Below are 21,572 nucleotides of genomic sequence, written 5' to 3'. Positions count from 1 at the left end.
CGAGGGTCGAGGCTGCGGTTACAAGCAGCCGCACGGATTATCGGATTTTCATTTCCGCGCCGCTGCAGGAAAAGACTGCCTGTCACTGGCGTTAAACAACGCAACAAGAGTATTGTTATAAAAAGGTCGAACCGACTCGCAACAGTTTTCCAACCGCCGACATCGAGAATTTCCTAAATGGCCCACTGCAATTCAAAAGTGCTCCCACAACGAACCACAGTACCGAGCTAGCCGCTAGGTTCACGGAGCACTAAAAATTTTACATTACTTTCTAAAAATAACATGAATGTATCTATCAGTAGCAATTTTTTAAATAATATATACACCCAAAGGAATCAACTTGTTCACTAATCCCTCATGGATGCATCTTTACACTCTCAACATTCGTAAATTAAAAATATTACAATCCGTCATTTTGAATCAGTGAATCGAGTGTTAAGCAAAAGGTTTTTTATCTTCGTAAAACTAGAACTCTCTAAAACTGAAAATCAAAGTACCCAAATAAAGTAGAAGAATGCTAGGCTGATTTGACACGAGGAGAAATGATTCCAGAAAAATAAGTGTTCCTCGAGAAAGAATTATGGTCGTCGCAGCTGGAGGACCCAGCAGAGTGGTATCTTAGTTAAACGGTCGATTCGATATAAAACGCGAGTATCACTCCCAGCGGGATGTCGAGTCCTGAATCACTGTCATCTCGAAGCTGAAGATACCGTGGCCTATCGGAGGAGGATATCACTGGCATAAGCGATCGCACTTTGTTTACCATGATCCCCAATTTGCTCGCGGCGGCCGCCGCGTCTTCCTGAGACAGTCGATCAAAACTTACTGCCGTAAGTTCCTCCGGGGCTCTTTGTTGACTCGAACACCCTCGGTTCGGCTTTTCGATCGGTGACCTCGTCCGCGGCCACAGATCGGATAAATCGCCGCTATCCGATCGCATCGGGTTGAATCAGGAATCAGGAATCAGGAATCGCGTGGGATGAACTCGTTCCGACGGGAAACAGCCGGCGCTATTCGCACCCTTATCGCCGCCATTTCAGTGAAAGTGTAATAAAGCTGACGAACGATGACACCGTAGCTTTCGCCCTCTTTGCTTCGGCCCGCTTTGATTTTTCCTTCGTTTCATTCCAACGCTTTGCATCCTCACGGTCGGAGCAGAGTGACGAGAAACGGTGTCCAATGACAGATTTTTTATTTTTAGTTTTATTAGTTTTTTCTATGACAATTTTAATACCGTATTCGTGACATTTTTCCGAGTAAAATGAGTCCAAGCACGACACAGTTCGGAGCACGTTTGCCTGTTTAATCCACGATTAAGTGGAGCCTCCATTATCCGAACCAATCGGTTACAGTGATGGAGTAAATCCTTACCGAGTCGTATAGGTAAATCCTGTTGGATATAGATCGTTTTGTTGTATTTAACTCCGAAACGTGAAATTCACTTGATGATTCAGATGGCGGTTCGGATAATCGAGGTTCCACTGTATCGTGGTTTAAACGAGTAAATCTGATCCAAGGTATGCCGTGTTTGGACTCATTTTAATCGGAAAATTGTGAGGAACATGTTGGTGAAAGTTTGTTGTAAACGAAAAATATTTATCATTAATTGTTTCATCGGTAAACCGTTGTCCGCAAGTGATTTTTATTTGAGAGAAAAGAAAGAAACGATTGCTTTACAAAAAAAAATAGTGATTGCAACCCCTTTAAGCTGATCTAATCCAGATTATCTTTTAGCATGTCATAGATCAATTACGCTTGGCTCGGTGCTAAATTGCAAGAACGTGTTATTGTTTTTGCAGCGAGAAATTCTTTCACCTCAAGAAGAAGCTTCTCTTCCGTAATACCTTTTCTTTTTCCAATGTCCTCGGGGAATGTCGAAATTGTAGCAATTCGTTCTCCACGCTCTCTGATTCGCCAAACTACACCCAATGGCGTAGCTATCGGGGATTGGATTCGTTTTATTTAGAGCAGAAATTGCCTAATTTCCCGGACTGAAGCAAAGAAACTTGTTTGCAAATGGAATATGTTCAGCACGCAGAAAATTGTATCGAATCACCTGCAGAGCGATTTCAATCTTAATTACTACAACTGCAATTACGATTCAGCGTTCTAGCATGATTGCCGAAAAAGTTTTTCGTTTAATTGGTCCGCAATGTAATTTCAATTGAAACGAGACCGTCCGTTCTAATGAACGCGTAACTGTATAAAATTTCCAATTTTTGTTGCAGTTTGAAATTTATTTCTTTTAATAATCTTGATAAATTGGAAATAACCAATGTTTGTTAAGATAAATTGTTCTGCGGTGTGTTTAGAGATTTGGAGACACGCATGGTCCGGCGACGACAATCGCTGTTGACATAAATTGTCCTGTAGCGTGTTCACAGATTTCGAAATATCGCGAGTGCATCGTGACAACGATGGTTCCGCGAAAGTTGTAAATTTGCATAGAGATTAACGGTTAAGCACCGCATGTAACGTTCGGATTACAAAGGTTCCCTCAACGATACTGAACAGAGCTTCATTAATTATGCGATGTTCATTCAACGAATTTTGCTGCAAAAAGGGGACTTGAACGACCGAACGACATTCTTTCATTACAACAACGGTTGTCATCAAACGATCTGAATATCGAAAAAGAACGAGTACAATTATTCGGACAAAGAGAGAACGATGCGGGTAATTATATAACCTGTTGATTTAAGAGCTCATTATCGGCCTCGTACGCAGGCAACTTTTTACCCCTAACCGTTTAAACGCATTTATTTTCCAAGTAATTTAGCCTTAATCGTTGCACTCCCCAGCATTGTTATCAAAACGTTGCTGTTAAGCAATTAATTAAGCGCCGGACGGTTTTCAGAAATTAATTACACCTAACAGAGGGGACTAATTTCGGGTTCGCATTCGCAAATCTAAGACGCTGATTAGCATCCCGGTAATCTCGAAACAGAAAGTTGCCGTGCACTATGAATGTGCTCTAAGCGACTTAGATGTTCAAGCGATAAGTCAGATTTAATTAACGTTGTCGGGTGTCATCGTCGCCTTTTAATTAAAATTGAAGTTGCGAAGAGCGTCGTCGGGCGACCGATGGGAAAAGTTGTTAATTAACCGGTGATAAAAGCCAGAACGGAAAACCGGTGTTTCACCGTTAACTGGCGCGGTTAATTGAATAGGCGAACCACATCCGGTTCAGTCGCGGATGCGTAATTATGAACAACCTGAATTTCAATACGCGATCGCAACGCGACAGCCGAGGTCTTCCGGGAATGTAATAATAACGAGCGACAATTCAACGATAGGCCCTTTCACGCGATCCAATTTTGGTTTGGAGATGACTCCTTTCAATTATCAAGGACACCGTGTAATGCAAAATTATACAAATTTTACACTTTAAAATTTTCCTCTCCATTCCCGTTTCTACTCCAGGAAATTAAAAAGCTAAAACAGGAGACTGCAAAACTTCTACACCGGAGGGCTATAGGCAACACAAGATGGCGGACGAGGATCCGTCAAAATGGCGCATGTCTCGCTTCACTTTATCGCCTGTCGCGAAAGTTTCATAAAAGGCATGAAACAAGATTAATTTTCAAGCTGTCTTCAAAATGGAACACACTGTACAAATTCTACATTGACGAAATAATGGCGGCGCAACATGGCGGAGGATCGTGTCTTGATTCTATTTACGAGAAAAATGATTTCACGTCCGCCGAGGCGTTGGAATTGCTAAAATTTCGGAAAAGCAATAGAAGTAATTATTGAATCTTCGATTCGACGAAGGGGATTATAATTGCACAGGAATTACAGCGAGGAATCGCGAGGAATTTCGGGAAAACGGACAGGAGAGAAGAAAAAACAGAGGGTTGAAAACGAAAGGGGTGATTAACCAGGAATAGTCTCGAGGAATTAGGGGAGGGGCGAGGTAAGAAAACAGGCTCGTTTCCGCCGCGCGATTGTCCGGCAACGTCCGAAGCAACAATCCTCGACTTAATGACTTGTCACGCCAGTGACGTCGAGGACCCCGCAAATTGCGATATAAACGTTCCCTCGATTTGCTCGGGGCAAACAAACGCCGGGCCACGGACAAAAACTCCTGCAAAACTACGGCGATTAAGTTCCTCGGAGAAGCTTAAGTAAAGGGACGTCGCTCCAACCGAACGGACGTCCACGCCGGACGTCGCTGGAATCCTCTGGGTAAAACGCTTACATCCCCTGGGGCCTGTGCATCGTTGGAATTAATTTTTATCCGAGTAATTACTGGAACAAAATCACCAGTTTGTTGAAACAAATTAATTTTTGCTGTGTTTGTACTGCACTTTGTCCTTGTTGACGTCCACCATGTTTTTTAACGAGCGTTTGAGGATTAACAGGATTCAGTGTTTGCTAGAACTATTGAACATTTAGTTATTGATTAGGTCTAGTGTAGGTTTCAGTTCATGTTTGAAAAATAAATACTTATTCTAACGTGTGTTAGTTTACTTTTTCGATCTCTTATTTAAGTAATATTTTATTTTATAAATTAGTTTCTCCTGCATCTGCGACCGTTTTACCTCGCAGCCGATTGTCAGAGACCGCGTTTGCTCTCGATACAGCGTGCAATCGATATAGAAACAATTTAAATATTGCGTTACGCGATCTGTTCTCCGCAAAGAGATTTTAAACGGTAATGGCGAAATGTCGTGCTGTCACATATAGATACGCGACTTCGATCGGATGAAAACCGAATGAAAAATCACCGTGTCTTTTGCACATGCGACGCTGACGATGTTAAACAATTTTTCATTCGCTTTAAACGCGGTAAAATTCGATTCCAAAATCGGCTTACTAAAAGTATTAACCGCGAACACTTGTCAATAAATAAATGTAAAAATGTGCGTAAAATAAATATTACCCACAGATTACAAACAATAATCTTCATCAAAGAATTACAAAACTTGATTTAATCAAATAAAATTTCATCCTTGAAATATGCGGTGAGACTTTTTCTCGGCAATGCTGGAAAAATAATTTTTGCACAAAAATACCGCACTGTGGTCGTTGTAAAATTGTCCGAAACATAGTTTAGTTATGTGAGTTCCGCATTTTTTTGGTCGGAAGCCTCGAGCGACGGTAAAATTGTTTCGACGGTAATTCAATCAAGACGCTGATCGATTGCATTAATTCCGTACAGGACCCATCCATTAATTAGTGTGCACTGTCCCGTGTCCGGCAAATAATTCGACGAAACCACCGCGAAAAGTATGCCGAGCCCGCGAACAAAGGGATAGCGCTTTAAAACGCGAACGACACAAAGAGACCAAAAAGAAAAATAGTGAAAGCCATCGGATTTATTTTATTCTCACCTTCAATGTGCCTTCGGTATAGCTATCGTTCAAACCGTGGATCGCCTTTGTATTCGTTTCGACATCGCTGAACAAGAAAATCGTTCTGTTAGGATCGCGATCATGTTCGAAGCGTTTTTCGAACCGTCCAAGAGAGCAGCACGATGCAATAAAAGCATGAAGTATCTTCACTGAAGAGTGATGGAACCGGCACTTAGATTAATAAGATAATTAACCGATGGCGTCCCGATCCCATTAAAATGGGAGGGTCTCTTGACGAAGAAGAGGAAAGAAAAATTAATTGATGAAAATGCAAATTGAAATGGCTGCCATAGGGACCTGGCGAGGGCTTAATCGTATATTCATAAATCAGTTCGCATAATTCTATTTCAATTTGCACAAGGATATTAAACATTCAAGAATGTTCGAAAACTCTGAGAACCGCATTGCCTACGGAAATATTTAATATTTCTTATCTAAGCAACAATCTGAAGAGGAAACTATACTTGCTTGCTTACTGGAATTATTTACACATTATTTACTATTTAATAGGTTTCGAACATTGTGTCGAACATCAATGGCAATGGAACGTGTGAGTCATACTAACTGGTTCCCAAGGGGACATTTAACACTAAAACTACTGAACCAGTGGCAATGTCTGGTTACTAATTTTTTCTTTCACTATTACTGAAATTGTAAAAATTCATCAGACAATTTTTCAGAAAAATGAACTTTAATTCCGGTCTTATAATTTCCACGTACTACTTGCTATTTGCTACTTGCTACTTGCTCGACACAGTGTCGAAGCCTGGAAGAGATCGCGAGCGAAAGTCGATGGGCAGGATAGCGACAATAACGATATTAAAATACGCCGGGGCGTTGTAACGCGCTTCTATCTTGTTTTCTTTTTTGCAGTCGATCCCCAAGGGTTTGAATATTACATCGCCAAAGGAAAGTTTCCCGGAAACGAGCGAACCCGTCAAAGGTAACGACTTCATTCTTTCCGTTTCGCGGAGTCATCGTTCGGTTTTCGACGACAGTCGTTTCCGCGTGTCAGTTCCCAACGAGAAAGATTCGCGACGGAACAAAACCGGTCGGACGTCGTCGTTTGTCTGTTTTTTCGATCGCGAACTTTCGCGAGAAAATGAGTGACCCGCAGTTGCTCCTTTTATTGCCCCGAGGAGCGTCGAACCAGGTGATTTACGACAGTTTCCGTGTGCTCCACCGTTTCTCCGCGATCGATCTGTTCGAGGACGAGAATCTTCGTGTTAGATTCCGATCTGACGAGCTCTCTCTTATCTTTATAGGCTTCCGGTGAACCGCCGCTCGAATATTCACTGTATCGTCATTGTCGTCACGGCCGCCATCATTCTTTCGAGGACGCTTCGGTTGAGAACGCTCTTCCCGGGGCCGCCATTTTGGTAGCGGTTCAGTGCTGCAAAGGATTCTGAATTAACTCAACGCGATAATTATTTTACTGTTCTCGATGTTCGTTCTTGTTGAACAACTCCTGGGGAACGTGTTGGACGAGGATTGACACCGAATTTAGTGTGACAATTATGTTAATGTTCATACTTGTTGAACAACTCGTGGAGAACGTGTTTGACAAAGATTGAGAACGAATTTAACAGGACAATTATTGTATAATGTCTATTCTTGTTGAACAACTCCTGGGGAACGTGTTGAACGAGGATTGAGAACGAATTTACTGTGACAATTATGTTAATATTCATACTTGTTGAACAACTCGTGGAGAATGTGTTGGACAAAGATTGAGAACGAATTTAACAGGACAATTATTTTATAATGTCTATTCTTGTTGAACAACTCCCGTGGAAAGTGTTACACGATAATTGAAACCGAATTTACTGTGACAATTATTTTAATGTCCATTCTTGTTGAACAACTTGTGGAGAAAGTGTTGGACAAAGATTGAGAACGAATTTAACAGGACAATTATTGTATAATGTCTATTCTTGTTGAACAACTCCCGTGGAAAGTGTTACACGATAATTGAAACCGAATTTACTGTGACAATTATTTTAATGTCCATTCTTGTTGAACAACTTGTGGAGAAAGTGTTGGACAAAGATTGAGAACGAATTTAACAGGACAATTATTTTATAATGTCTATTCTTGTTGAACAACTCCCGTGGAAAGTGTTACACGATAATTGAAACCGAATTTACTGTGACAATTATTTTAATGTCCATTCTTGTTGAACAACTTGTGGAGAAAGTGCTGGACAAAGATTGAGAACGAATTTAACAGGACAATTATTGTATAATGTCTATTCTTGTTGAACAACTTCCGTGGAAAGTGTTACACGATAATTGAAACCGAATTTACTGCGACAATTATTTTAATGTCCATTCTTGTCGAATAATTCCTGGTGAATGGACAACAACATCATATCGAGGAGACCATGAAGACCACCATCCGCTCGATACTGTTCTGCATAGCGTTTCTCGCGGGATCGATCGCGGCTCAGCGTAAACGATTGCATTGTTCCGCAGAGCGTCGGTCGGACGATCCAGAGGCCGAGAACTTGAAGACAATCCTGAACTTCGTCCACGAGTCTCCGGAGTTCCGTCCTCTGGCGTTATCGGTGATCTTGCCGGAGTTTCGCTCGAGTTTCGTCGACTTCCTGCTCGAGTATGCTAGCGAGGCCTCGATCGAGAGATCTGGATCGGTGTTCCCCATTTACAAGATCAGATCCCGAGACTTGTCCTCGGCGATCAGTCGGATGAATCGCTCGCAGATCACCTGGATCATCTTCGTCGACGATCTGTACAGCCTCTACGTGTACGCGTATTGGCAACCCGGGCTATGGAAGAGCAGCAATCAGTATCTCATCTTCGTCACGAGTAGGAGGGTTGTCGAGCGTTGGAGGAACTTGCTGAAGAAGTTGTGGACCAAGTACGGGGTGTACAGAGCGCTGATCGTACCCTTGCACGATGACTTTGGCTGTTTGATTAGATTCAGACCGTTTCAGATTTATGGCGAGGAATTCGGAGACGTTGAGAAGTTATGTCTTCAATCCGCGGCCATAGAACGCTCTGAAGACTCCTTCAATGCATCTTCGGGGAATCCTGAGGACCTTCAAGACGGTCAGATAACGTTGTTCAAGTCTGCTGAAGAATGTCAGGAGGTATTGAACGAGAACACTCGTCTGTTCGAAAGCTTTCGCAACCTGAACAACCATCCCCTAAACGTGACAGTCTTCGAGTCCCTGCTGATGGGGTACAGTTACGACGAACAGCACAGGTTGAGACTGTCCAAGGTAGACGGAGACGTGGTCTACTCCCTGGAGAAGGCTCTGAAGTGCAAGTTCCACGTGACTTTTATGAGGAAGCTTGATTTCCAGATGGACGATCCGTTCGACAAGTCCTTGAAGGAGATCGAGAGTGGCAACGCGGAGATAGTGATCACAGGGTTCTTCGTCAAGGTGTACACCAGGCATACGCAGTTCCAGTTCACGTCGTCTATGTACGAGGACAAGTTATGCTTCCTGTCGCCGGATTCTGGATTGGTCCCGAAGGCCTACATGCCCTTCATGCCGTTCGAGAAGGACCTCTGGGCTGTGCTCATGGTGTACAACCTTCTGATCAGTTTGCTGTGGTGTTGCTTGAGACGTGCCAGCCTGACGTTCCGTCGGACGAAGGTGGTAGGAGAGCATAGTCTTCAAGCTGGAAGGAGTATAAGTAGGTCATCTAGCAGATCTTCTGATCAATTGAACAGGTGTCTAGAAAAGCTAGAAGTTGGCTCTTCGAAGAATTTGGAGCCAGAAGAAGGACCACCGGAAGTGATCCAGAGGCAAATTGGATCCTCCAACAGGTCCTCTTTCTCTAGTCAATTGAAGAAGTACCTAGAAAAGCTGGAAATTGGCTCTTCAGAGGACTCTTCTTCTAGTCAACTGAAAAGGGACCTAAAAGAGCCAAAAGCTGGTTTTTCAGAGACCTCACAGCCCAGAAAAGATAGATCTTCTTCCTCTGATCGATGGAAGAGACATCTGAAAGAGCTGAACGGATCTTCGGTGACCTTGGAGCCCAGGAAAGGGCCACCGGAAGTGCCACAGAGATTGTTGAAGTTCTCCCACTTTGTCGAAGTCCTCTGCTACCCTCTCCAGAAAGGACAAAGCCCAGCGCAAAGATCACTGCTCGTTGGAACACTATTCTTCGGACTCATAGTCAACGGGGTCTACCAGAGCTGTCTAGTGTCTAGCCTAAGCAAGCCCTTTCACTATCCCCAGCTGCAAACCTTGGAGGATGTTGTGGACTCCGGCAAAACGTTGATTACCAAGTATGCGAACCTGAAGACCGCCTTTTTAGACGACACTCCGGTCGGCATGAAGCTCGACCAGATGATCCACGTGATTAGTTCGCGAAAGAGGACGAAAGACATGGTCGCCTTCGAGAAGAAGATTGCTATTACCAGATACTATACGATGCTAATCGGAGACTTCGCGTACTACGATAAGGATGGGAACCCGTTGATCTATGTCGTTGACGAGTGTCCCATGAACTATCGCGTCTCTTATGTTCTCAGATCTCAGTCCCCCTACGCTGAGAGAGTGAACTTCGTTTTGCTGCGGCTGAACGAGGCTGGGCTGCCTGCTTTTTGGTTTGACAACATTATTTATCAGAAGAAGATCTTCAAGATGCGGACGAAGCTGAAGAACGAGGAGAGGAAGATCATTCTCACGCTGAATCACTATTCTCTCACGTTTCTGCTGTTGCTGGCTGGGCTGATCGGTGCCACGATCATTTTCGTCGCCGAGGTCTATGTGGCCAGACGAGGTACATAGAAGAGCGGCCATTTTGTTTTCACGGCGAGCTTGCTGGGAAAATGAGAATCGATGGACCGAGGATTTTTCATGTGGTGTGTATACAATTTTGGAAATACGAGGAAACACGTGAAAGCGAATGAAAGCGAATGAAAGCGAATGAAAGCGAATGAAAGCGAATGAAAGCGAAATAGTTGAACAAAACGTGTTACAGTTTGTTGAAAATTGAAATTAGTTAAAAAATACAAACACTCTAACTCTAACATTTGTTAAAAATTACGCCGAAAGCAAATAAAACAGTCCTCTGCAGACTACACGCGACAAGCTGAGGATTAAAATGATCGACGGCGGATTATGGCGGATTATGGTATTATTGACGTCGAGCATAATCGTTTGAATGCAGTATTTTACCAACGAAAGCTAGCCGGTCGTTCTGAACGCTCGTTTCGCATGTTTTCTCGAACACGGAATATTCTGCTCGTAACACGAAATATGTTTTATTGTAGCCATAAAAGATCCGAGAATTTCTGGAATAGAAACAACAGATCCAAGATGGCGGACGATCGTCGGCTCACCTTAATATTTCGACGTTGCACTGTTTCGCAATCTCTCCGCTCGCGTTTAAGCACGGAGAATTGAGAGGAGCGAAGATTTTGTTCCCGTTTCGGCAGGCATAAACATATTTCTCGGATAAACGAAGCGGGATCTCCCCAGAGAGATAGAGAAAGAGAGAAGAGCTATCCCGATGTGCTTCATTTCACCGGTATATATAAAGCTTTCACATAATTGTGTCGGGTAGCACCTGCAATTCAAAGAAAGTTCCGAGATGCCTTATCCATTACGACACTACCAACTTGTTTCCAAACTTCTCTGCTAAACTGCGTTTATTACTCCAAGTAAACTGATGCTGGAACAACGTGGTCCATGAATATTTCAGCGATTGAATCTCATTTTGCCGTTATTGCATCGAAATAACTGTTATTACACAAGTTGTATATTTCATTAATCGTCACTTATTAATAGACTGCAGATTGTATGCGTTTATGACTAACATGAGCAGATCGAATACAAAACGGTAAATCTAAAGAATTTACTGATATGCTCATCGAATATTGTTAAACTTTTTGTGAATTAAACCGAAGACTGTTATGTAAGTTCATATGTTTGTAGACTCTATTGTAAATCATAAGGGGAGAGTTCATTCCGGCAACTAAAAGGGTAAAGCTTACGGTGGAAAGAACATAAAGATGGCTACCGCAAGGTTTTACTAGACGCAGCGCTCACCTGACGATCTCAATTATGTTTCTTTAAAGTTCTACTTAATTTTCGGTGTTAATAAAATTATAAAAATGAAGTACTCAAGTGAACAATTCCCTGTTCCCCACTTCTAGTCCTCTTTAAACGAATTTAGTATCTGTATTAGTGAAATAACATTCCTTTCCGTTCCCTCAATACCGTCAGCCATGTTTAAATCAGATGAAAGCGGGAAAGAGTTCCTAATTTAAAAAGCATTAAATGAAATATTCCAATGAACTATTTGCTACTACCCACTCTTATTCGTCTTCGAACTTTAGTGTCTGTGTCTGTAACATTCTTTTGTGTTTCCTCAGCATCCTTCGTCATTATTAAAGTAGAAGACTCGGAAGAAGTTCTCGCGACTTAAGAAGCATCGCTTATCTGAATAAACTATCACCACCGCTTCCAAAGACCGTCGTTTCCGAGAATTTAACAAATTTGTACACAACCTAAACGCTTCCGGCGCCGATAAATCGTCAAAAGGTCAGCCGCTTTGCACCAAAAAGCAAATTAGCGAAGCTCCGGCATTTATGCCTTTTTAATTAGGTTCTCGGAACCTGTCTGCCCGAGGTCGTCGCTTTGAGAACTCGACAGCTGTTTATCGTTTCCATCGACGCCCACTCGTCGTCCTTTTCTCGGCCACGTTTCCACGTCTTCCGCTTTTATTTTTTTCGACGGGCGAAGGATAGACGATCTTGTTTATTATTAACGCGACTCGACGACATGGAAAAAATATCCCGACGCCAGTACACGCCAGACTTCTGACGTTGTCGGTGTTCGAAATCGAGGATGTCGATAAAATCGATTCAAAGGACTCGAGAAAAGGACGAATCAGAACTCCTCGGGGGTACACGTTTACCGGGCACGTGTTGACGGGTCGCCGACCGGTTCCATCGGAATTCTAACCTTTCCGTTAACATAGTTGGCATAGTTAGCAAAGTTCTCACCGCGAAACCGTTAATTATCAGTTTCATTATGCGGAAGGGTTTGTAACTTATTGCGTGCATTATGCAAACTTCTCTCTCTCGCTCTTTGCGGTGTCATGAATTTCATGCGCGATACGTCATTACACGCTCGCCCCGTCGCATAAATTATTAACGCTGGTGGGACGCCAACTATCGTAAGCCGATGTCGACAAAAATTCTGCGGAATTTATTATCCCGCGTGGCGAGATAAAATTACAACGGAAAATATGTGCAGCAGGATGCCACGGAATCTGGAAAATATTAAACAAACTTTACGTTGCGCGGCAGCGAACGTTTTAATATTTAACTCGGTTCTGGCAGCAACTTTTTAATTAATGTGCCGTGTCAAAGCGATGTCCAATCACTGTTCGTCTTAGCGTTGATTGAAATAGAATTTGTTAAAATAATTCATTACCCCAGGTGATTTTCTAGTTCACTTATACGGTCGCTGTTGCCGTCGAAAAGTATATGAAAATTTTTTAGCAATCGTTCTGAACAAATTTTTGTCGTTATGAAAAATAGTTTGGAAAACCTTTTCGATGCTCTTCATCAACTTTGCACTTCAATGCAGAAAAGAAGCTTCGTAAAAAGTTTTCTAGGTCAATCAAAACGCGCGGAGGACCTCCCCGGCAGGACAAAATGGGCGACACGAGATTCCTTTCCACCCTGCGAATCACGTCTCCCACAAACTACGCTGAACGTCTTCAGGAAACCACGGGCAAACGTGCGTGAGTCGTCGAAGATGAAATGAGCCGGATTCGGAAATTCTTTAGGCGAGTTGATTCGGCGAAGAAGATTCAGGTTGATTAGGGGCGGCCGTGCGATTTAGCAGATTCCTCGGAACAATACGCTTCCTCTGTCAGGAGGAGCACTTCCGCAACAACAACCTAATCGTGCTTCCAAAGAGCATTTGGTTCCGTAGAAATGAGCTACGTGCCGCGAATCCGAAATACGTCTCTTTCCCCCGGGCGAGCCTATCTGCGACTACACCCGACCGACTCGCATAATTAATTCGTTTAACAGCGTCGCCTAAACCGACAATCTCGTTCCCGACTCTGCGAGCTGTTGTCGGACGGCTAAACAACCGCGTAAACTTCGCGTTTTGCGTTCCCGGAGCCGTCGAACTTCCTATCGCGCCCTTTACACCGGAACTTTGACCTACCAGGGATCCCCTGTAACCCTGCGAACTTTTAATCGCTTCGCGAAATTGTTCGCCAACGATTCCTCCGACTGCTGTCTGTGCTCGACATTCCTGCGAAATTTTTACGTCGGTCGTAAAAGCAGGAAATTGTTGGAAATTTCATTTTAATAACCGGCACGTCCAACTCTGTTTTTCTACACGGTAAATACGTTCCTGAAAAAAGTTGACCCAAAAGGAATTTCAGCATAAAATTTCTGATCCTCCACGATGTTTAACCTGTTGTACTTCTGGAAAAAACAATCGTACAGCAATAAACTTGGACTCATTTTGAAGCTCGAAGATTCTACTTTTAGTCACCGTTGTTCAATTCCCCTAAGATGTTTTTACGTGAATGTAGCAGATGAGAGAATCTGAAGACTCATTTTTCCTTGCCGTAAAGATGCCTGTACACCTTTCGTGTAAACGTTAATAAAACGAGCGAAAAAAATCGTACGTCAAGTTTCTTTGTGTCCTCGTAAAGGGAAGACTTCAATCTTCGAATTTTGGGAAGGTTTAATGGCGAATAAAATTTTTCAATCCGTTTCCAGAGTCGCTTCGATGGGAAGGATTCTCGAGGTGAAACTCGTCTCGCGTAGATTTTTAAGGCTTGGAAAATTCACGCGTTGGTTACGAGGCAATTGTTTTCTACCCGGTATTGATTATCCAGCAGGGAAGAGCCCGGAGTATTTTCGCGAGGAAGGTGATCCCCTGCACGTGTCGAGCGAATCCCGTTTCGGAGAGGAGGGTGTGAATAAAATACCAGCGCGAGTGAAAAACCGAGGAAGAAACGGGATCAAGAGACATCGCTAATTATTTATTCGCGTGATTTTCGTTCGCGATTAAATCCGCTTCGCGTAACCTAAATCGTTCGATAACCGAGTCCGTTCGAGCTTGTTTCACGGTGTTCATTCTGTAGTTGTTATTCATTTTCATTTCACCGCGTTGCAGATTTATAAATCTCCCGTGGACCAAAAACTTACAATAATTCTCGAGTGAGGAAGCGGACAAGCTACTGCTGCAGTCTCGAAATGCAATTAGCGGAGTTTCCGAAAACCGGTCGCCATGCGGGCCATGAAACGAGATTTTTTCCGAATTCTTCCGTGACCCGCCTCGGACGGAGCCAGGTCAAAGGTAACCGAGAAGCCAGCTCGCGAATATAAAAGCAACCTCTGACAGTCGACGGATATCTCTGTGCATCCGTGGACGCCGAAATTTTCACGATCGCGCAACGGGCTCTCTGGTCTACTTCGATATTCGAACGGCGTTCCCTTTGTCTGTATTTTTGCCGGAATTTGCGAGCCAACTGGAAACTGTCTGGTCTAGAACCGACTATTCCACATGAAACCGTACATTGCCGACAGGAAGCGTATCGATACAAGGAGAATTTTTGCGAGAAAATACCTAACCCTAACCTTAACCTTAAGACGACCAAAAAATGATTTTTACGCATTATCTAGCACGCTAACTCTTCAGAGATCCGAGAAAAAAGAAAAATTCAAGACGTTTGGTCCAATTTTAAAAAAGTTCTTAGCTCTTTCAGGGTGTCCACTTAGTTCTAGAAACAGAAAATACCTTGCACCTTTCCGCGCTATTCCAACCATCCACATGTTCCCCCGAAACCGCGTCAACTACGTATAAAACATAAGAGATTTCATTTTATAGGCAAATTAAAATCCTATCATTGACATTAATCAACAAATTATAGTCATAGTTACCGATACCGATCAAAGAGCCACCCACCGGTTCCAATCATTTTATTGTCGCAGCCATGATGGCCGAGAGAGGTGCTAGAAAAAACAAGTGGAAGGACATGAGCTGCAAAAAGCGTTGGAAATTCATGTCGAACCATTTCTTCGCAAGATAAGATGTTTTATCCTTTTTTTTTTACTCCTTGGTCCATTTGTTCTTCGGTTCATCTGCCGGGAGAGGTTTGTCCGAGGGCAGCGAAGAGACTATAGTGATTTCCGCGTCGCCTCCCCCGTTTATGATCCAGCACTGGCCCTAATCTCGTCGCTCATCTTCGTCTGCTATCCACCACTGGCGACTCGACACGGTTAGTCTCTCTGCGCTCGCAAATAAACACGATCGTGGCAAGTGACAAGCCGACCTGGAAGTAGACGTGCGACTATCGATCCTATTGTCAAGAACAATCAATAGTACCGACATGTTGCCAACACTTTGTTCTACACCCAACTATATTTTCTCACACGATTTTGACATAACACCAAAAAGTCTTCGAACACCATACACATTCGACTCCAAAACTATTCGAACACTGTCGAGAAATTGTCGATGTTCAAACAGTGACGATTTCGTTAAAACAAATTGTCCAGTAACAATCCTGGTCTCATTTCAAAGCTTCAGACTTCTACTTTCATTGACCATAATTCATTTTTGCCTAAGACAATTTTGCACAGCGTGACAGGTGGAAAACCGAAGACATATTTTCTCTCGAGAATCCTACCGATAAAACCCTTGAATCTCAAGGTCAGAAGGTCGACAATTTTTTTTTTATTGTGTCCTATTCTACTCATCACAGGGATAATTTCCGGAATGAAATAAAATTGTTGACTTTTTGGTCATGAAGTTCAAGGTCAAAGTTAATTTTGCGGCACCTTGCGTACACTAATTTCCACCAAGGGTGTATAATAAATTCTATGCAATTCTAATATCTCTAAAAATAGTTGGGTGTAACGGTTCATATTGTTCACATCAACCAGATGTTTATGGTTGACGGTCCTAGCTCTACCTGGCAGATCGCGAACGGTATGAGCAGGTGCCTAACCGTGATCCTTCTGTGTCGTGTAATGGATTCGTCCTCGGGAAGGACGTGGCTGCTGGAATGCGAGGCGGTATGGTCCCGGTACCATTTCCCGTAGAATCCAGCGTTGTTTAGCCTGGCCAAAATATTGTTTACACGGCCAAGGAACGGCGAACCTGGAACAGTGTTTGTACTCCTGTAGTTGGCGAACTGACACCGACGGTAAACGACTGATAGCCCGCATCATGCTGACACTCGTTTGCTCCCTGACCCCTCGCCAGAGCAAACGCATCACTGTTTAAACAGTGTTCGAGACTCGGTGGTCAAAGCGGCCCGCCCCTGCGGCTGTAAGTATGCTCTCTTCTGCTGGTCTCTGAATCGTTTCAATTGTTAACTGTACATTTCACTAACTGTACGAAAATCGCCGAACAATTCAATAAAATGGCGAAAATAGACTAAAAATCTCATTTTCGCCATTTTTAATCGCCTACATACTCATGAAACAATTAATCGATTCGGATATAACTTATACACACTTGTACATTTATATCAAATGTGGACAAATTAATAGAACAGAATGGAAAATATTTTTTTGAATTCCTAATTTTATCTTTGAATTTTAATTTAAAATCGCTACGAACTTTCGTTCCACCCCAATACGTTCTATCGTTTGTAATAAATTTTTAAATATTCGTCAGAGTATGGTTTACGTATGTCCTACCGAAAAAGGAATTTGGAATTTTGTTTTTCCTTTAACGAGTATTTCGTTTGAAAGTACATATCTAGTTCAGCTTGTAGTAATTTTTAAAAAATGGCCGAGTAACATGCCTCCCTACCGGAAATGGTTCTAAAGATACTGCAACGGAGAGTGGCGAGCACGATTTCTCGGAGCCGGATGATCGTAAATAAAAGATTCATGAAGCCTCGGCTAACATATGATTTTATCTAGTACACGGGCGAAGGGTTCTTGAAAATATCGATCTTTTTTACAAACTGCCAGTCGTGTAGCGTAAAAATACATTTTTCCCTTAACCAAATTCTTCGTTGAGTTTCTGAGTACCTCATAAAGAAAAAATAAAAATAAAACGAGATGATTGAAATTTTTGAAGATTTACACGGTTATCGTTCGACGATATTTGCGGACGCAGTGATTAAAATGGGAACGATTGCAATAAGTTTCGCTAGGAAACGCGTATTTTGATATTACAAACGAGCAAAACCAATTTCCGTTGATACTATACTGCAAATTTAATTTAGGAAAAATTGAATCTAGATGGAATTTCTACTCTATTAGTGGTTTAATTGTTATATCGCGGATTTTGTGCAATTATGAGGCAAACGGTGAAGCACAAACTTGTACGAACATTATAACAATTAAGAATATTGTTATTTCTTGAAAGAAGAAATACATTTTCATTTAATTCGTGTTGTTTCAGCATAAAATATTCATTTGGCAAGATTCCCTGTTTATTCATCATATTCCAGTATGTAAACATTTTCCGAATTTGAATAATGAATGTAACGAATTATGCCACAACGAAAAATGCATAAAATTCCCGGTCTGATTACCACACGATAAATTCAGCAAGCTTCCGGTAAAATGGAAAATAATATCGAGACTGTAAACGACAGGAAATTGAAATTGAATGTGAAGAACGAAAGGGCTAACCTTCCGGTATGATATGAGCCAGAATGTAGTCCTTAGGGCACTCTTTCATGATGTGCAATTTTCGTCTTTGATACTCGTTGTACTTGAAGGGCAGGATCGTCAATTGGTACAGGTACGCAGCGTCCTTGCTGCGGAACAATCTCCGATTGATCTCCGTCTCGTTCGCATACATCATTCTATCGCGAAGACGTTTCAATATGGGAGACGTGGTATCTGTCAGGGCATCCTCTATGATGTCCCTCGAACTCGTCAAAATTGCCAGTCCTGAAAAAGAAGAGAAATGCGATCTTAGAATTCGACCTTCTGTCCGTTTAATCAATTTAAGACTCGGGATTCTGGTTGGGCAAAGCGAATCGACGTGAAAAATAGCCTAACGTTAGGTTAGAGCCGTTTATGAAATGGTCGTTTAGGGGAACACGGTGGAAATCCGTTGGAAAAATGTTTCGAGTACGTTGAACCTCGAGATCACGAACGGAAACGACATCGAAATGGCGGATATGTGATTTGCGACGTTTCGCGTTACGTTCATGGGATTGTCGTCTTCGCGCCAATGGCTTCAAGCAATAGACGCGACCGGAAACGGTTAGTTACCGCTCTCCTCGAGCTGCTCCAAAGTGTCGATGTCGTCGTAATAGTGCAGCCGGCTGAAGCTGGCCGCCAGCTGCGACGTGAACACTCCATTCAGAATAAGGCCGAGCCACAAGCTGCAAATCACGAACAATCTCTCCGGGAACGAGGGCTTGCAATTCTCGAAAGGTTGCGTCGGCTGCAGCATGACCTTCGTCAAGTATTTCACGAGGATCATTAGCCGCGGGAAAATTACTCTCTCGAGTCGCCGCGGACGGGATCTCTTGGCAAATCTGTGGACAAAATTGTACTCAAAGCGAACAACTTCCCGGGAAATTAATCACCGCCGTTTAAACTAATCGCCATCTTGCCTTTGCGCAACTGTCACCTGAGAAGTTCAATTAAGTTTTACTCTGGTGACGTCTAATTTTCGGTGCTAACGAAATCGTTAATACCGAGTATTCTAGCGAACAATTTGCTACCTATTTATTTCGAACGTGTTTTCAATCTATTTATATACGTTATCCGACAAGTTTCGAGGAGCTGATTAGACAAGCCGCCATCTTGCTTTTCACGTAACAGCCTCCTGGGAATATTAACTAGGCTTTTCTCAAGTTTCACTTAGTCTTCGGTGTATAAAACATCGTTAAAATTAACTATTCCTGTAAACAATTCAGTGTCCCCTCTTTCTATACGTTTCCACAATTATGTCAATCGAAGAACACGCGTTTCCGTTTGCCTCGCCGCCATTATGCGCGCAGAAAACAGCGGGAAGCCGTATCGAATCTAAACAGCATCGAAATTTATCCAGACAAACAATGAATAATTCAACTTCAATATGCAGATACGCTGGCAAGTAGCTTGCGGCACGGTAGATATTATCTGAAACGTGTTTACACACGCCACGAGAGTCGCTCGGCCAAAAATCGAATAAATCGCCTCGAAAACGAAAAAATCTCGAAACAAACGAAATACCAGGAATAATTTCGACCAGAATGGCCGCAGCAAATAGCCCACAGGTTTCCGTCGAAAAGAGCAATTTACGCAGTTGAATGTTTGCTCACCCGCGAAGTGGTGCATCATTTTTTCCAGCGATTTCGCTCGCAGGCTCGGATTGATCAGCGTGGGAACGTGGCTCGCCGCGATGTTCGTGCGATTTGCGCTCTGTTTTGCAACGTCGGCTGCCCTGCGGCGAGTCTGCGATGGTGTTTGCAAATCCCGAGCCTTTTAAACTCGTGTAGATGATCGCTATCACGAAGTAGCTGGAGAGGATCAACAGCCAGACGTGGCCAGTAAACGTTTTCAGGATCACCAGGTATTCCGGTACCGGAGGAGCCTTGGGCACGAGGACGCAGAGCTTGTCGCTGGTTATGGCATTGGTGAATTGGATCCGTTTGGTTAAATAGTACTTGACGAAGAACTGGTTGAAGGACAAGTCGCTGTGGCCGTTGATCAGCTGACCCAGGGTGCCGAAGAAGACGCCATTTTCCGACCAACCGTGCTTGTCTTTTTCTGGGATTAGGATCGGGGTGACGTTCATCATTCCGGTGATTGCTTCTAGGTACCTGCGATCAGGTGTACATGTTATTTGAAGGTTAGCTTCCGATGTAAAGGAAGAACTCATCGGGCAAGTCGCCATATTGGTTTCTACGTAATCGTCACCTGAGAATTTCAATTAGCTGTCTTTCTGGTTGTATTCAATTTTAGGTGTTAATAAAATTCTTACTATTGAGTGCTCTATGGAACGATATGATCTCTATATGTACATTTCTAATATGTTGTCAATCTATTTACATAAACAAGTATCGAAGAACTGACTGAACAAGACGCCATCTTGCGTTTCCACGTAGCCGTCACCTGACAATTTCGACTAGGTTTCTTTCTGGTCGTATTTAATTTTCAATGCTAATGAAATCGTTACTATTAAATATTCTCTAGTTCTTTTCAAATTGGAATTCGACTAAAAATATGCCCAAGCTTGCCTGTAGTCCACGCCGCCATATTGATCTCCCGTCTTGGTCATCGTGGTCGACTCAAAGATAGCGATCCTCAAGGGACACTTCCCGAAGCTCAGTCTCGCTTCAAAAAAGTCGGAGACGTCGGTCAGATTCGCATAATTGACCCTCAAAAAATCCTCTTCACCTCCAGCGCATCCGCCGCCGAAAACTCTGAAAGGATCGGGTCGGATCGCTTTCGAGGATCCACCATCCAGAAAAATGATCTTGTAGATTCTCCTGGATCTCCACAGTCTCTCGAACGTCCGCCTACAAAATCTCTCAAGATCGCAGAAGCTCAACGACCCCAGGCTCTGCAGGATGTACAAACTATCGGGATGCCATAATGAAGTCAAATGCGGCGGATTCAGCATGCTCTTCAGGCTATCGATGCGCGAGAATCGAAACAGAACGCATCCTCCGGGTTCGATCACTCGATAGTCCTTCCCCTGGTTCTGCCAGTTCAAAGAGATCACGTGATCCAGAGTGATCAGTCTAACAGGGACGTTGACGTGGTTCAGGATGTTTCGAGGAACACCAGAAGCGTCTTCGCTCCCGTGATCGTCGAGAAGTACAGTCAGCAGGGCTGTCTTCGTGGTGTTAGCCCACTTTTCCAGAAACGGGTAGACCGCGGCATAGTTGTCGGACTGTCTGGCTGGATTCCGGAATTCGCATGCGACGAGCAACAACATGGCGGACGTTACCGCCGCGCGGAATGCGGCGGACATCTTGTCGACGGTGGGAAATCGGCCTTGGACGCTGAAAGCGAGCAAACAATCGTCGTGTCGGACATTTCACGTTGTTACTGTTACATAAATAATTATAATTCACAGATAAGGTGGAAAAAGTCGGGGAAAAATGGAGATTCATTTAATTCGTAAAATTCTGTAATTGTCGGTAACAGTAGCTACGCAGAAAATTCTTTCTTCTTCTGAACAAAGGGTAGAAGGGTTTCCGGTGGATTGAAAAGCCATAGAAGAGAATGCACGGAAGGAGCCGAAGGCTGTACTTTCTTCAAGGTTCGAAAAATCTCTCGAAG

General features: G+C 43.2%; 2 protein-coding genes across 2 annotated transcripts; one reads left to right on the top strand and one right to left on the bottom strand.

Moving 5' to 3' along the window:
• Positions 1-7,688: 7,688 nt before the first annotated feature.
• LOC143361286 (uncharacterized) lies at positions 7,689-10,202 on the top strand. The gene has a single exon (XM_076800558.1). The coding sequence runs from the start codon at positions 7,741-7,743 to the stop codon at positions 10,120-10,122; it is 2,382 nt and encodes a 793-aa protein (XP_076656673.1). The 5' UTR covers positions 7,689-7,740; the 3' UTR covers positions 10,123-10,202.
• Positions 10,203-15,212: 5,010 nt separating this feature from the next.
• LOC143361274 (uncharacterized) lies at positions 15,213-21,288 on the bottom strand. The gene is made up of 6 exons (XM_076800540.1): positions 20,522-21,288; positions 19,604-20,104; positions 18,564-18,832; positions 17,973-18,236; positions 16,292-16,479; positions 15,213-15,649 (listed from the first exon to the last, which is right to left on the bottom strand). The coding sequence occupies exons 1-6, from the start codon at positions 21,259-21,261 to the stop codon at positions 15,557-15,559; spliced, it is 2,055 nt and encodes a 684-aa protein (XP_076656655.1). The 5' UTR covers positions 21,262-21,288; the 3' UTR covers positions 15,213-15,556.
• Positions 21,289-21,572: the final 284 nt, after the last annotated feature.

This window comes from Halictus rubicundus, chromosome 15 (genome assembly GCF_050948215.1).
Source record: "Halictus rubicundus isolate RS-2024b chromosome 15, iyHalRubi1_principal, whole genome shotgun sequence".
Lineage (NCBI taxonomy): Eukaryota > Metazoa > Arthropoda > Insecta > Hymenoptera > Halictidae > Halictus > Halictus rubicundus.
Note: the sequence above shows the minus strand (reverse complement) of the source record. Positions and strands in the feature narration are given on the sequence as shown.